Below are 17,591 nucleotides of genomic sequence, written 5' to 3'. Positions count from 1 at the left end.
CAGCCTTAAGAATTAGAAGTCACCATCTCACTTTCTGAGCAACAGATGTGGCTGGACGGGGTGGGGGACATGCTCATAGGCCTGCTGGGCTGATCTGGGCACAAAGCCAAGGGGAGCCAGTTGCTCCATGTGCAATGTGGCATGAGCTGCAAGTGATCTCCATGATGAGATTGTGGCAGTGCCTGCAAGGACAACCTAGGGTCCTTCTACACTAAACATGTCCTCCTGGGCTGGGTACCTGCACATGGCCCCTCATACCCACTGCACTCCCAACACGTCCAGTTGTCCCTGCAACCTGGGTCTGGGTGCCAGTTGAAAGCGGTAGCTGTCCCTGCACTGTTTAGTGGCAGATGGAGCAGCCGTGCAGAGGGCTCCTGGTCCGCACATATTTCTCACTGTGTCTGCAGCACACAGCAGGTGTATGAGGACGGCAACCTCTCCTTCTGATGACTCGTGAAGGCTTCCAGCCTCTGAAACCCCACATTGCAAGACTTCCCCCATTCTGCCCCTGCCCAGCATCTCCTTGTATTTCTTGTCAAAGACACCCTGGTGTCTCTTCCCATTGCACTCCCTGGGGACTCAGGCCCCAGTCCATCAACCTTCCCCACCTGTCACTGAATACATGAGGACCTCCACACAGTTTCTACAGCTTCCATCAGAAGAGTTGGGTAGGGCACACTCTTACCTCCCCTAAGAAGGTCTGGGTAGTTTCTATCACGTTCGAGTCTATGGCTGAAAGTCTGTAACTTCAAGGATCTTAACACACAAAGTGAAAAAAAAATTGGCAAATCACAGTAGACCCTCGCTGATGTGCTATCTATCACAAAAGCTGTTTCCCCCAGATTTGTCAACTTAGATGCTTGTCAATGTGTTGCACAAACACAGCTCTGGCTGGTGCTGCAGTAAGGGGACGCCTGAGAGGAGCACGCAGATTTTCTGCTGCCTCCAGATCCCACAGGCCACCGTGTGCTGTAGGGACTCTACCCTAACCCCGTGTGCACAGACCTCCAAAGACCCGGCACTGGCAGCAGAGTTCCATAGAAACTCTCTTCGCTCCGTTCTTTCTCCTCAGGGTCCGTTAATTTGAGCACCATCTTTCTCAGGAGGGTCTGCTCTGGGCCTATGACTCTGCATCACCCACCAGGTTGGCCCCCAAGCTCATCAGAGAGAGCAATTCCACGCCTCGTCAGACAGGAAAAAGACACGTGGCCACGGTTTCAGCTTGGAGTTAAAGAAAAGGGCAACTGTTTAAAACATGCTCCCCTGAACGGAGACATACAGCAAACATGCTCTCCTCAACGGAGACATACTGCTCACTGCTGTCTGCCATACAGAAGGTATCTGTGGGTGTGAGACCCCAGGAGCCCTGGAAGGAGCATCTCCATCCATGGAGCCTGCGCCTCCCCTCGCCACCATTCAATACCCGATGGGGGCATTGACACAGCGCTTTGAGCCCTTGTTCTATTTTTAAACTCTCGATCTGCGCCTTCTCGGTTGGGTCTCATTCAGCTAAAGCCCGCACTGTGTGCTCAGCTGAGCAAGGGTAAACATCCCCGGGGCTGTGGCAATGTGTTTGCACAGACCTCAATTACAAAATTAACAGGGCAGATTGTACTGTCTGTTGAGCCGAAGAGATGACAATAAAAACCTCTAATGAAGGGAGACATGAGAAATAAGACCTAAGGACAAATACTCAAAAGAATGGCCTGTTTATTTATCAAATCCGATTTACTAGCCAGCTGTGTGACTCCAGTTTAGAACCCACCCACCCCAGAGAGAAAGGCCTCACTCCACTGCAGCAGAGCCCCAGCCTCAGTCAAAACAGGAGGGAGGGGAGAGGGAGGGCTGGGTCATACTGGCCCAGTGCAGAGCGTCACGTGAGACCTGACGCACTGGACAGGCCTGCCTGATGTAGTCGTGGGTCACAGGATTGGAGGGAACAGGACTGAGGCTCATTCTCTCTGGTGCACTGAGGTCAGGAAGCCTGGCTAAGAGAGCCATAGATTCCACAGTCCCACTTCGCAGTCCTGTCCAGAACGCCTCTCAGACTCAAGTCACAGAGGAACGCAGGTCAGGCAGGATTGGAAGGTACCCAGGAGCCTGACTCCCCACAACGGGGAGGACTGCAGGTCCAGCCCCAGTGGCATGACGGGAGCACACGCCTGTGTCCCGGGCCCCTAGCTTCAGGCTGCTCCATCCTGGCATCTCAGGAGGACCCAACTGAACTAAGTGGATGTTCTAGAGACATCCCAGAAGTTGGTCTCCTGAGTCCCTTCAGACTAGGCATCCACGCGGTCCTCTGAATCGCCTGATCACAGGGCGGCAGAGATCCTGATTCTCCAACTCCCCAGGACTCAGCCTGTGAGGGGGAGGCTGATCGCGGTGTCTGTAGACATAAAGAACACGGTCTCCGAGCCTCAAGACCGCAGCCTGTAGAGCCACAGAGCAGCAGGGAAGGCATAGGCTTGGCAAGGCGAGAGCTTTGTTCTCGGAGGTGCCAGGCCGCTCTCTGCTTAGCAGGAAATTAATAAATGTGTGTAAACTACACCAAGAGCCCCTCTGAGCAGTGAGGGTTTGAGACGAACTGTGGGGGAGCTGCCGGGTGCTGACTGCTAAGGTGTCAGGGACGGGGGGGCAGGTTCAGCAGGGACGTCCCCAGATGGACATTCCATGAAGCCAGCCAAACTGGTCTCCATCCCAAGTGTGGAGGCTCCACGGCAAATTAGGACACAAGACTGCTACCTAAACTGTACTACGTGCCTGTGTTCTCTATCCCATCCCGCGAATCCACGCGTCTATTCCTGTCTAGCATCATGGTATCTTGCCATGACTCCCCCTTGGGGACAGACAGACCACTGTTGGAAGTTATGCCTGCAGGCTGCCAAGACTCACATTCGTAACTGTGTGGACAGCAGTCTTCACTGGACGGCTGACTCTCAGAACGCCTCAGCGTGGTAGCTCTTCTTAGTTCTCTACTCCAAGCCCAGACCCCAGTCTGGGAACCGACTCATCCTGGGGTCACCTGCTTCACTGCCACGCACTCCTGACCCCTCCCCTTTGCTGTATGGACACCACTTCCAAATGCTCCCCCAAATGCCAGGTCAACATTTCCCAATTTCATCTCCAGGAAGAACCCCCCCGCCCTCCTACCCCAGCATGGCCTGGGTAGCCCAGTGGATAGATCACCTTCGTGTTCTCCATGTTCTATGTTCATCACATAAAACCCAAAGGACATCTCTGCCCACTTCCCCCTGCCTCAGGGACACCACCTGCAACCTCTGAGCCCTGCTGTGCTGCTTGGGGCGTATCCAGTCCTTTCCCAACCTGGAGCCCTTCCTCCGGCCTGAACCCACAAACACAAAAACACAGGGTGGGCCCAAAAAGGTTCTCCTGTGCACGGAGGGAAAGACATGAATACCGGGCCCACCACCTCCTGTGACTGTTCAACCCTGCTTGGACGGAATGAATGCACGCACATGTATGGGGCTGGGGACACGGGGCAAAATGAGCGCCATCATACCAGGTACCTTCGGAAAACAGGGGGATTGGAGAGGTGGCGATCTTGTGTGTATCTGGTGACAAGGAATGCAGCCATGGGTGACTTCAAGGTCTGCCCATCCAGGTGGTGCTTAAGCCCATCTCAGTGATTAAGCCAGGACGATGAGACTCAAGTCTGGTGTCACAGATGAGAAGAAAACAAGGGTTTGAGGTGACAATGTGTCCCTGGATACTTCATGAAGTGCGTTCCCACCTGCATGCATCAGATATGGAGGCCTCCAAGCTCAAAGGTGTCCCATAACCAGCTCCCAGGGCATCTTCATGCAGGCCCACTGGTTCCATCCACACGAGCCAGGTTCTGCTCACACAGAGGTGTCACCAGCCTAGTAAATAGTAGCTGTGTCTCCCGATGCCAAGCCTACACTGAGGACAACTGACTGCTCAGTCTAGCGAGACCGCATTGAGCGAATCAGCACCGGTGCACAGGAGGGAGATGTGTGCAGATGCCTTACCCTGCACGTTCCTGCAGGGTCTGAATGAACCATTAGGCCCCAAATACATCCAGAGTCCTGCTGACCAAGGAGGTGGGGACTGGGACAGGTCTTTCCCAGTGTCCGGCCTGAGATTTCTCCCATACCCTGAACTTCACCAAGAAAAAGGTCGGAACAAACATCGAAAGGGGAAGTGTGCTGCTCTCAGAATGGCCCTTGTCTGTCCACTCTGCCTATGGAGAACAAGCCACAGGGTGGCACGAGCCACAAAAGCCTGCTGCCTGTTGCCTGCAGTCATGCAGCGGCCATCGTCTAGAACATAAGGAGAGACAGAAGGTAGGAGACTGTACTATTTAACATTACCAATTCAATATAAAGGGGAGGAGTAATATCTTCCCTGCGGAAGAATCCTCACACTCCTGGCCCAACCGTTGCCACAAGCTCTGTAGGGACAGCTGGCGGGACGGTGACAGTCTGACTGCTCCAGCTTAGCACACTCTCGCTGAGTCACCCCACAGACAAGCGGACAAATACTGCAACCTATGAACACTGGGGTCCTGCAGTTCACCCCTGGAAGGTCCCAGGGTTGGGACTCAGGCCAGTAGGCGACAGACCTTCATACCAATTTCATGGGCATCATGGCTGCAGGCTTTGATACACTCTCCCCCAGAGACACATAGCGGGCACCGCCACCCAAGCCTCCCTCATCGCCCTGGCAATCTGTCCGTCCCTCAAGGGGCTTCTGGGGAGATGTCAAGGAAGGGCTCCCTGTTCAGGTTACACAGCACAGGGAGGGGACCACGTGCTTCTGGATAGCCCCGGCTGAGACGTCTGCCCCTGTGGGACACAGAACCCCATCCTCCCAAGATCCCAAACTGACTGACTGCTTTGAAAAATGTGAAGGCAGGGCTGGCACCCGGCTGTGGTCCTGGCTCCAGGGAGGCCCAAGGAGAAAGAAGGGCAGCGAGTTTGAGGTTGAGTACAGGAAAGCGTTTGTCGCAAGAACTGTTAGAACGATACACACACACACACACACACACACACACACACACACACACACACACACACACACACACACACACACACACATGCTACTGAACTAAAACAAACCCCCAGAGGACAAAGACGAAATTTTAAATCTTGTTAGCCGCCATCATTTCTTCCTTACAGGAAAACAAGAAGAGCGAGTTTAGTGGGAGCTGTTTAGAGGCTTTCCTGTCAGACACACCTGGATTAACACTGCAGCAGCGCATGGTGTGGACTGACTGATACGTCAGGCCAGTGGGTTTTACTCCTTGGTTCCCGTGACTGTGATGCCTCGGGGGTGGGGGTACGGCTCCCCAGAAGGACGGAAGGCAGGCCAGAGGAGTCATGCCTCAGCGACTGACTGTGCTCCAAACTCACCAGGTGTCCACCCACACCGCCAGCTCTGCTGGGCCTGTGTTGAATTGGACCAGTAAATATATCTATGCTCTGAGGTAATGTGCTAAGCTATAAATTTTGACAAGTAGTGGCAGCTACCAAAACTCACTGCCTTGAGCGTTCTGAATGAGTTTTAAAATTGCATTTCTGTATTTCAGAAAAGGCAGAGACACACATCATCTTTATCAAAAAAAAAAATCATAAAATTTTGTTTCTGGAAAACCATTTTCAGAATGTTTCTCATAGAAATGTGTCTGTCTTTTGAGAGGTGTTTTCTTCCCCGTTCACTGTCAAACCATCACCTGTAGCATCTACCCAGGGGAGGGGGATATGGTGTTTCCACGTTTTTCAAAACATCTGCCCAGGGGTTTACTCACGGTGCCATCTGCTACACACATAAGACTGGTGGTTTCTTTTCTTCCACACTTAGGTTCTGTGAGATGAAATGCCTGTGGCACGGCTGTCTCCTTGCCATGCCACCATGAGGCCGATGGCAGACCTGTTGCGTGCCCAGGAGAATGTCGAACACCCTCTCTGAGCCCGCACCTCCCTCTCTGTATGGTGAAGGTGTGTGTTCTTGTAGATCTTAGAGAGCAGTGGTCATTGGTAAACCCAGGTAGTGCATAGTCCGGCTGGGCCAGCCAGCCTCTCCCGACCCCTTGCCCCAAGGTTGCCTCTCAAGAGCAGGGCGTGGGGCTGTTATAGAGGACTGACCCCAGAGCAGCTGCGGCCAAGACAAAAGCAGTGCTCATCACAGTCGAATGACACTGGAAATTCCTTATGGAAATAAACCACACACCAGAATTTCTGGAAGGTCTTGCAGTAGGGAAACTTGCTTCTAAGTTCTGATTTTATGATTTTTTTTTCTCTTGAGGTCTCGTGTATCCCAAAGGTTTTCAAACTCCCTGTGTGGGAAAGGGTGATCATGAACTCCTGGTCTTCCAGCCGCTACCTACCAACTACAGAGGGCACAGGCACGTGCCTCCACACCCAGCTTTGCATTTGTAAAGTTTTAAGGTAAAATTAAATTAAAGCTATGTACTAAGAACTCCTGGTCTTCATCATGGATTCACTACTGGAATACCAAGACTTCCCAGTGCCCTGGAACTTTACACAGAGCTGGGCGTGCAGTCAGCTGGTGGAAGGGACCAGTGTGCAGTAACGACTGCTTGTGCTCCATCGACATTCCAAGTGATATACGAGTTTCACAAGTTATAAACCACTCCCCACTGTAGTACAGTCGATCAAACTCCATCACTTCCCATCCACAAGCCCAGCAAGTAGACAGTTTTTCCAGACTACTCATAAACCACGTGAAACACCTGAAAGATAATGGTTTTTAATTCTCTAAGTTATCACTTATGCAACATAAAAAAGGCATAATTATGTGACTGGATAAGACATTTTTACAAAAAAAAAAACAGTTCCCTCCATCATCTGGTCAGTAGTATATAAATATTTACAATGAAAAAATAGGCCAGGAGAAGGAAACCTTCAATATCCAAGCTGACTTCTTCCTAACACTCATCAGAACTTTGCCTGGTTCACACCCACTCAGCTGGTGGCCTGTGGCTGGGCGATCGAGGAAACCTCCCTCCACAGGGCTCCCGCTCTGAAATGTTTACGTGTGATCCGAAGGGTAAAGTAAATATAAAAGTGTAAACTCTGGGAGGGAGTGACAACAGTGGGGGCGACGCGTGGGTGGGTGTCCTCACGCAGTGTTCTAAACACTGAAGCCAGGTAAACAGCCTGTGTATTTCTCAGAGACATGTTTCATTTAGTGTCATGATAACAAAAACTGTCTCTACAGAATGAGAAAGAATAGCGGTGACATTACCTTAGTTTATGAACACACCACTGACCTAGCTTTTTGTGGCAAGAAACAGTTTGTTGTTGTTGTTGTTGTTTTTAACTGACAAATATAAATTACGTGGTGGAAGTAAGATGTTCCAACAAATCACAGCGTCTTTCGACTACGAAGACTACATGGTAGGTAAGTGGTCTGTTGAACTCGGTGGTGTTACAGACACGCAAGTCCAGTGGATAACAAGACTTCTTCCAGCGGGCATGGTGCTGAACACTGTGGCCTGTGTGCAGACAGGAGGCTCCTGCAGCTCGCACCAGCCTGAGGGTCCCGGCTTGAGTAAGCATCTACTAGCCCGAGCCAGCCTCACGTGTGGGAACTGCGCCGCCCCCGACTGCCCAGAGAAACCCGCAGCCTGGGTTCTCTGGCTTTGTAATGTTCATTGAAGTCCAATCTGAAGCTGAGAAACTGGAGACTTTCATCAGAGCTGGTTGTGAGCAACACCAGAAACTGCTGTACCACACCCTGGGATGGAAGCACAGGGAAGTCAGTCAGAACACTGCCCACCCACACATAGCCCCTCAAGACACACTGTACCAACAGGCCTCCAGCAGGAATGAGCATGGAGCCCAGGGGTTCACAGAGCCTGTGTTGCTCTTCTCGGATGCCGTCTGCACAGAGAGGTAAGCGGTGCACACATTCCGTGTCAAAGTGACTGACCACCTGACTTCCTCTGCACTCGCACACTACAGGATTAAGGATTAAGCAGTCACGGATGCTAAGCACCCTCCTCTGTGGTGAACAGAAATCTCAGGGCTCCCCTGCTAATCTCGTTCATCTCACTGGCTGACTAATGTGTGCTCAGCCATCATCTAGTGGGGGGGCAGACTCCAGGCCACTGTGAAAAGCAGCCTTCCTGTAAGACATAAGTTCTGACAGATCGTGATTTAGTAAAGTACTCATGGCTCCGATCTCTCACTGCCCACACACTGCCTGCACCATCCAGGCAACGGTGCTCTGAAGAGCATACGTCACAGGTCCCCAGTGCCTATCTCCCATCGAGGCTCTCTCATCCCAGCTGCACGGCTGCCCCGAGGAGAGCCCAGCACAAGGGCACCGCCCCCCAGGAACTCCATCCCTAGTGCTGCACATCCCCAACCTCTGGACACAAGCACTGGTCCCAGGAGACGACACACGCCTCACACTTACTCACCTGGTAGAAGTGCGTCAGTATTCGCAACTGGGAACACATTTTTGGTATGGAGTCCTGGAATTCTCGGATCCTCTTGTTCTCTTCCTCTTCCTCTGCCGCAGTCACTCCCCACTGGCCCTGGTTGATTGGAAGCAGCAAGTTTAACTGTTGGATGCCTCCTTGCTTCAGCACAATGTCACTGTGAGATCTTATCTTTGTGGCTTCATGCATCGTGGTACAGAGGGCCCCGTGTCCCCCCACATGCCCTTATTCAATGGGCACAGAGGGACTTGTCAGTTCTGAGTGCTGGCAGCCTGACTATCGTAGTAACACCAGACAATCTTACTGGACCTCACTTGTTGTTTCTGAGACATACACCTACTCTCCTTCTAAAAGGCCATTTTCAGTCAGACATGCATGTAGCCCACACCCACAATCCCATCGGAGGCACGAGAATGGTTAAGATGAGGCCAGACTGGACTATCTACAGTGAGACCATATCTTAACGCCCTTTGCCCCTCCCCTCAAAAAGAATGTTCAGTGAGTGGTTCAGCCAGCCTGTATGGGAGTTACCAAGTTCTCTTTTCATCTGTGAACACAGCAAATGCCATTTACTAGGTTCAAGATCTGAACCTTGGCATTCCTGGCATACACTCTGGTCTTGGGAACCTGTTCCTTTTGCTAGGGCCTCTTACTTGCACGCTATATGAGTTGCCCATTGGTATTCAGAACTCAGACTTGTTCTTTCTGAGTCTCACTGGCCTCCTCAGGTGCTTCACAGTCTGGCGTGGCCCTGTTGGAGCTGTGGCCTCACGGGAGGGTCCCCAGCAGGGCCAACTGTACTTTCAGCAGCTCGCATCCCCATAGCACAGCTTCCTGCAGCCCACTCTGGGCACCCGTAGACCACCCGTGTCCCTCACAGACAGCACTGTACCTCCATGCACTTAGGGAACTGACATGCTAGTCCTTCCCACTTTCTTACACGCGCACTTTCACCTCTTACTAGGCCTTAGACCAGTTCACAGCTTGTTTACCCACTCCCTCCACAACCCAGGCCTGGCTGCTGAGGCCTCCAAGAACAAGGACTGTGTGGACATGGGCCAGGGACAATCCTATGATATTTCCGTAAGAATCTGGCTTCATTTTGCCACCACCTTGAGATCTTGACTGAAGCCGAATTGAAGATAATGAACTATTCGTTAGAAAAGTGTATGGACAAGCTTCAAGTCTTTGACAAGGAAGTGCAGACAACAGAGCAGCTACAGGGATCAACACCATGAGAAACCTGGACATCTGCACTGGGACTTCAGGAAAATGTCTTCTCACGGTCAGCACACACAAGCTCAGAGAGCTGTGGTGCATGGTGGCAAGGCTGCACCTATAAATGGTGGCTCTGTCTGTGTGCTGTTGGTCTTGAAAGTGTGAAAGACACAAGAAGGAAGGAGTGGTGGAGAGCAGCTGGGGTCAGGCACCGTATGCAGTGTCGAGGTCCCCAGAGAGAAGCTTAAGCTGTGGTAGAGACCTAAAAGTGTTGGGGATGCCAGGATCACAGGACATGTGCCAGAGAAGCTCAGGGCTGAAGTGGGGCTGTCTGAACCCTCTGGAGCCCAGGCAGTTTCACCATGAGCCCAATGCTGGACAGGACGGCAGGGTTTCACCATGAGCCCAATGCTGGACATGGGACGGCAGGGTTTCACCATGAGCCCAATGCTGGACATGGGACGGCAGGGTTTCACCATGAGCCCAATGCTGGACATGGGACGGCAGGGTTTCACCATGAGCCCAATGCTGGACATGGGACGGCAGGGTTTCACCATGAGCCCAATGCGGGACATGGAACAGCAGGGTTTGGTTTGGCCACATTGGATGGGGATTTGGGTGATTATCCTCGCTGTGCCCTTGACTGTTTCACTTTAGAGCTGGATGTTCAGTCTGTGCATTGTATGCCAGAAGTGTGCAAGTTCATTTAATCTGTTTAATCTGTGCATTATATGCTAGAAGTGTGCAAGTTCATTTTGATCCTATAGGAGTTCACAGTTCAGTCTCTGAACCTCTAAAACATTGGAAAACTATAGAAACTTAAATTGAACTGTATTTTACGTTATGAGAATAACATAAGATTTTGGGGAGAAGGGGTAAATGGTGTGCTGGTTAATTTTATGTCAAATTGGCACAAGCGCTTGTGATCTGAGAGAAGGGAACCTCAACTGAGAAGATGCCTCCATAAGACAGTGCTGTAGTCAAGCCCGTGGTGCATTTTCTGTTAGCAATTGACGGGAGAGGGCCCAGCCCATTGCGGATGGTTCCATCCCTGGGCTGGTGGTGCTGAGTTCTACAAGAAAGCAGGCTGAGCAAGCCATGAGAAGTACTCCTGTAAGCGGCACCCTCCATGGCCTCTGCGCCAGCTCCTGCCTCCTGGCTCTTGCCCTGAGTTCCTTTGGTGACACAGTGATGTGGTAGTGTAAGCCAAATGAGCCTCCAAGTTGCTTCTGGTCACAGCAATAGTGACTCCAACTATGACAGAAAGGTGTGGCTTAAAGTAATGTGTCCATGTGTCGGGTGGACAAAGCAGGGAGTTGTAATGAGTCGTTCTAGTTATCAAATTGACAAACTGTGTGATCGCCTGGGTGTCAGTGAAGACCGCCTAGACTTGGCTGGTCTACAGGCAAGCCTGTGAGGGGTTTTCATTCAGTGAGGTGGAAGGGCTCCCCTGGCTGTCAACAGCACCCTCTATTTGCTGGGCTGATGCACAGGAAACCATGCACTGAGCCCTGGGACACACACGCTCTTTGCTCCCTCAAGCTTCTACCACTGTGACTTCACCGCTGAGAAAGGAAGCTGGCCCTGTGAGCTGAAGCTAACCCCTTCCCTGAGTTACTTTCATCAAAGTATTTTGGTCCACAATTGGAAAGGAAACTGAAGAGCACCAGGACTACAGCGGGATGGGCCCAGGCCCTGCTGGAAGCAGCCATTTGCGTTTCTTATCGGATGTGCAGGCTACATTGGTTTTTAGTGGCATTTCTTTTAAACTTTCATCCCAACTGCTACTGATACAAAGAAAACAGACTGTTGCATATTTGATTTACAGATACCCGAACAAACTCACTTTTACATTCCAATAATTCACCTCAAGGTTATTTTAAATTTTACCCACAACCAACTTTTGCAAAAAAAATCTGTTTTCTCTGTCCCGCTTCCCCCCCATGCATACACTGGCGGGACCAGCAGTTCCCACTCTCGCTCTCATCTTGCTCTCAGCTCTTCAGGATGAGCAGACCTGCCATACAGCTCTTTAATCGGGTTTACTTGGAATTGATTAACTTTTCTCCTTTATTTTGCAAATGTGGGTTATGACAATTATTAGACCAATCAAAGAGTTCTGTATTCTTGGATAACTTTGAACATTCTGTAACCTGTTTCCATTTGGTACTTCAAGTAGTAAAAGTCTTGGAGTTTCACATTCATGTTCTGCTACACAGAGAGCAACAGAAATGACGACAGGATAACGCTGCAGAATCACCACTACACAGGACAGGGTTATGTGGACTCTGAGCACACTCACCTGGCAGAGTAGCTTCTCAGCAAAGTAATACTAGTCACTGGATTTCAATCACGCAGCTGGTGCTGCTTCCTGAGTCTACTAACAGGGGCGTGTACAGAAGTGTGGGCGTGAAAGGCAGCAGGAACTAAGTATGCTAATGCTAAAACCCGGAGTGTCAACGTATAAAATGTATTTTTTAAACTAAAAGAAGTAAAAGCCCTTCAATCCTAAATTTGAATTGGAAATATCATAATAACTGAAGGTTTTGAGAAGAAACGTGGGAAGAGAGTGAAGAAGAGCCATGAATTGCAGAAGGAAGGCCTCTGGGACTGCCCCGCCAACAGCAGCATGACAGAGTGCGGAACCCAGCCCCCGTGCGAGGCACTCAGGATGCTGAAGCCCTGCCGGGAGCCAGCTCCGCCTCTCACAGGCTCAGTGGACCCACACCTGAATGACTGCTGCACACTATTTCACCTTTTGAATTTAAGTTTTGCAGGTGGTTTCAGCTTTATAGCTCTCCCAGGCAACCACGCGTCTCCGAATGAAACACAGCGGATGACCTGCACTTGGTGTGTGGCTGTGTCCCTTCTGTGCTGACCGCTGACATCAGGTGAGACACCACTGTGCACACAACTAGCCACCATGCTAGTATCACAGCGGCAAATCGTGTTTGTTTGTTTGTTTGTTTGTTTGGTTGGTTGGTTCTTTTAGGACAGGGTCTCACTATATACCTCTGGCTGACCTGGAACTCACTGTGTGGACCAGGCTGCCCTCAGACTGGGAGCTCTACCTGCCTCTGCTTCCTGAGTGCTGGGGTTAAAGGTGTGCACACCACCACTGTCTGCCTAGAACAACAGACTCTAAAGGTTGGTTTCAGTAGGTTATAATATACAGTAAGAACTTTCTAGAAGGGTGACAGTGAGGTCACACTGAGTATCATGATTACAAGTCATACCACCGATAAAAACTGTCACCATAGAGACGTAAATGATAGCTAGGGCAGAATCCTGGGTTTGTTAGTCACACACAGGCTGGGCATGGATCAGGAGCTCATGTGTGTGGAACCCCATGGCTCCTTAGGGTTACTCACAAACCTCTGCAGTCAAGAGCTATACCAGCAGCACCAAAAGGAGACACACTTCTGCTTCCAAACGTCACGTTCTGGCGCCTGTGATGTGGCTGCTAGACACGGCTGCTCACATGGGCACTGTTACTGCGACAATGCTCAAAAGTAAAACCAACCTGACTGTGCCAACCACACAACTTGCCTTCCACTACCCCAAGAGCAGGCGTCCAGAGAGAGAGAGCAGAGACCCAGAGAGAGCAGAGACCCAGAGAGAGCAGAGACCCAGAGAGAGCAGGTGCCCAGAGAGAGCAGAGACCCAGAGAGAGCAGAGGCCCAGAGAGAGCAGAGACCCAGAGAGAGAGAGCAGAGACCCAGAGAGAGCAGAGACCCAGAGAGAGCAGGTGCCCAGAGAGAGCAGAGGCCCAGAGAGAGCAGAGACCCAGAGAGAGCAGAGACCCGGAGAGAGAGAGCAGAGACCCAGAGAGAGCAGGCGCCCAGAGAGAGCAGAGACCCAGAGAGAGCAGAGACCCAGAGAGAGCAGAGAACCCAGAGAGAGAGAGCAGAGACAGAGAGAGAGCAGAGACCCAGAGAGAGCAGAGACCCAGAGAGAGAGAGCACCCAGAGCGAGCAGAGACCCAGAGAGAGAGGCAGAGACCCAGAGAGAGCAGAGACCCAGAGAGAGCAGAGACCCAGAGAGAGCAGAGGCCCAGAGCAGAGACCCAGAGAGAGCAGAGGCCCAGAGAGAGCAGAGGCCCAGAGAGAGCAGAGGCCCAGAGAGAGCAGAGGCCCAGAGAGAGAGAACAGAGACCCAGAGCGAGCAGAGACCCAGAGAGAGCAGAGGCCCAAAGAGGACCTGAGAGAGAGAGAGAGAGACCAGAGAGAGAGAGGCCCAGAGAGAGCAGAGGCCCAGAGAGAGCAGAGGCCCAGAGAGAGCAGAGGCCCAGAGAGAGCAGAGGCCCAGAGAGAGCAGAGACCCAGAGAGAGCAGAGACGAGAGAGCCCAGAGAGAGCAGAGGCCCTGGCTAGCAAGAACAAGAACCCCCATCAATTCCAGGTCACTGGGAACACACAGAAACGTTCTACGGAAACATAGCTCATGTGTGAGCCAGTAAACAAGTCAGGGTCCCTCAGCTTCAGGTAAGTGACAGAGCAGCAGGCTGACTGGAGGCTGCAGTAGACACTGGGGCACCACCTTTGTTGGTATTCTGAAGCTTGACGACAGCAGTGAGGGGAGCACTCACTGACAGCACGCAGAACTTCAGTAGACACAGTGGACCGCATGCTGCCTCAGCAGAAAAGCTACTGCCACCGCTCGCGGTGACTGGCCAGCCATGAGAAAGCATGAGTTAAAAACCTACCTCAGTTTCACGCTGTTTCTTCTTCTCTTCAAATTGCAGCCGCCTCTGCAGCTCCTCCAGAGCAGCTCTGTACATTGTGTCTTGGGCGTTCTGAAGTTCAATGATTTGATCAAACACAGCTCTCAGTTGGTTTAAAAGCACCTGAAAAACCAGCATTTTAAGTGAGCCTCAGATGCTAGCAAGGAGTCTCTGCTTAAATACACATGTGCTTTGGGGCTGTCTCCTCTAACACTCGGGGAGACACATCCCCAGTATAGCCATGCTGGAAGAGTGGTGGAAGAGTGGAAGCACTGGGCCATGAGGCCTCCACCCTAACAAGGCAGCTGATGCCGTTCACAGGTGGCTCTCGACGCTCACAGAACTGAATTCTGACTCTCGAGAGTGGACCACTCTAAAGTAACATCTACTGCACAGAGTGTGAACTGAGGACATAGACATACTAATACCACATGTGTGCCTAGACTTGTGTACACATCTCCAGAGCCTCACAGCAACACAAAAATGGACAAGTTCCTCCTAGTCCTTGCTTTGTGTCTGACACTGTTCTGTTGCTGTGTGGAGACACCATGATCAGGACAGCTCATGAGGAGTTTAATTGGGGTTTGTTTACAGTTTCAGAGGGTTAGTCTGTGACTAACATGGTAGGAAGCAGGCAGGCATGGCACTGGAGCAGTACCTGAGAGCGTTACATCCTGATGCCAAGCAGCAAGCGGAGTGGGGGACACTGGGCCTGGCATGAGCTTTTTGAAACATTGAAAGGCACTCCCAGTGACATACCTCCTTCAACAAGGCCACACCTCCTAATCTTTCCCAAACAGTTCTACTAACTGGGGACCAAGTCTTTGAGCACATAAGCCATCCTCATTCAAAGCACCACACTTCTCTCTAGCCAGCCTAGTCCTAGAGAGAAGGATATCCCACACTCCAGTTAATGAGCTATTCCTAGCACCCACCTCTAGGCCACAAGAGTGCCCTGTCTGTTGAGATGTCAGGCAACACCAATGACAGCTGAGCTACCTGTGTACCCAAGTGAGACCGCAACTCTGAGAGCATGATAACCTAAGAACACAGGTACTGCAAAGTGACCAGTGCACAGTTCTCATTTACTGCAATGCACTTGTGTGAAACAGGGCCTTCAGCCTGCACAGTAATGCAGGGAGATAGAGGGCCTGATCAGGTGATGCCACTGCATGACACAAGCCATGTGGATCGTGCTGAATGCAGGCTCAAGCAAGTGTCCTGTTCTCTGTCTAGAACACTGCGTTACCCCAAGGTCACTAACTGATACTTCATTTAAGTGGAGTATACGCTGTGGGCTTCTTCGTCTGCTCCAAGGGCCTGAACTGCACACTCTGAGCTGCCCTTTATACTGTGCTGCACAGGTTTTCTCCTCAATGTTGCACAATCAAAAGGGTATCTGCAACTGGATCATGACAACTGATTTTTCTCACAATATGAAAATATGAAAATACCATATTTAAAATTAATACGTCCAAAACAGATTGCCTTGTTTTCTATACTAGACTTCTGTCCTAGGAACAAATAATGACAAAACAGTCCAGAGCCAGTTGCGTGGCTCATACCTATAATCTCGACCCAATGGAGGCCAAGGCAGGAAGATCACAGGGCCCAGGCCACTCTCAGACCCTGTTTCTAAAGCAAGCAAACGACACCCAGTTGGGTTACTACACAGCCATAAGGCACAACCTCAAGGCTAATGGAGTCTAGGGCAGAGCTCCTTCAGTGCAGCTGGCTGGGACATGGACTTTGCTCACACCCACAGCTGTTCTACAAACTCAAGAACTAGGATGACCACCTTGGCTCACACAGACACTGCCCAATCGTGTATGAGCTCAGCCCCGCAGGTTAGCAGAGCCGTAGGGTACAGTGGGCCAGTGTGGGTGCAGTTCTTAGAATTCCAACATTTTCTGAAAAGCAATACACCTGGTGACTTTCACACCTGCTTCCTATGCAAAATGACATAAAATGTGACTTGTGCAGCTTGAAAAGAGAAGCTGCTACATTTATGAGTTGGTTACCATGGTATCATATAATTTAATTCCCACAAGTTTACACTGTGCCTCTGAAGACAGGAGAATCCTGGAGTCACAGCAAGAGGCTGGCATCTGCCTGAGCGCTGACTTTGACCATGTATGGGTGCTTCATGTCTTTGGCACAGAGAATGGCCAGGACCTGTGGGACCATTATGTGCTCACCACCATACTGATGTCCTCACCTTCATAACAAACATGGGTGCCAGGTAACAGATGTGAAACCCACCGTACTATCAACCTCACAGAGAGTGGACTTAGTAAGAATGGACAGCAGGACCCAGGCGACTTCAGATGCCCACTTCATGAGTTACTAATTCTGTTCAAAGGATATTAGCGCTCTATGCCACCTTTTCAGCATCTAGAAAGCAAATTCCGTACCTTCAATCACTAGACACTGATATACAAACTCTCTAATAATTAAGTTTAATCCAAACACTTCTCCCCAGCATAGGCTAATGCAGACGAACAGAAGACAAACAGAAGTCTTGGTAAAGTAGGCAGAAGCTAGACAGAGACCGGGAATGTGTCTCAGGCAGCTCACACAGTGAGAAATGCTCTCAGGGAGTCAACCTGAGGCAGTTTACCTGCCTGATGCTCAGAATGTGTTCTCTCTCAACCCAGACCTTTAAAGAAAATCAGAACTCCAGAAAGCCTTGCTACTCAAAAACATGCACCTTTCTAGAAGAGGCTCTCTACAAGAAAAGAAGCCAAGCCAAAAGCCCTGAGCTATCAGGTCCTCACAGCCCTGTGCACACAGTCTGTTTAAATTCAGGCAGCCACATGCCATTACCTAAAACACCACTATCCCTAGACTAAGAAAAGGAAAGCAGGAGTAGGTCACTGTGAGAACGCCTGTCTAGGAGACACACGGCCCTAGGACAGAGCCCAGCATGAAGGAGGAGGAAGATGCCGGAGCTCTAGATGCCTCCCTTTACACAGGCCACCACCTGTTCTGGTGTTTCGATGCCCTTCAGCGTCCATCCTGTCGCAGCTCCACAGGGTGGCATTTCCCATGACTCTCCTACTCCACACGCCATCAACAGTGTACTGCTGCTTGCCATGATGTCACAGCCATGTCAGATGTCAGAGCACACTCACTCACTACCTTTATTCCAGTTCTGCTAGGAAGTGATTCTCAAACCCCAGTTTAACAGACCTTCCTCAAT

At 50.9% G+C, this 17,591-nt stretch overlaps 1 protein-coding gene across 1 annotated transcript in view; it reads right to left on the bottom strand.

Moving 5' to 3' along the window:
• Positions 1–6,730: 6,730 nt before the first annotated feature.
• Tubgcp3 (tubulin gamma complex associated protein 3) overlaps positions 6,731–17,591 on the bottom strand; it is a 59,491-nt gene continuing 48,630 nt past the window's right edge. Inside the window, exons 20-22 of the mRNA XM_032918747.1 lie at positions 14,372–14,512; positions 8,429–8,545; positions 6,731–7,740 (exon numbers count right to left, since the gene is read on the bottom strand). Of these exons, the coding sequence (XP_032774638.1) occupies positions 7,582–7,740; positions 8,429–8,545; positions 14,372–14,512 (417 nt within the window). The 3' untranslated portion in view covers positions 6,731–7,581. The remainder of the gene's footprint in view (positions 7,741–8,428; positions 8,546–14,371; positions 14,513–17,591) is intronic.

Source organism: Rattus rattus, chromosome 13 (assembly GCF_011064425.1).
Source record: "Rattus rattus isolate New Zealand chromosome 13, Rrattus_CSIRO_v1, whole genome shotgun sequence".
Classification (NCBI taxonomy): Eukaryota; Metazoa; Chordata; class Mammalia; order Rodentia; family Muridae; genus Rattus; species Rattus rattus.
This window is presented reverse-complemented; position numbering and strand designations above follow the sequence as displayed.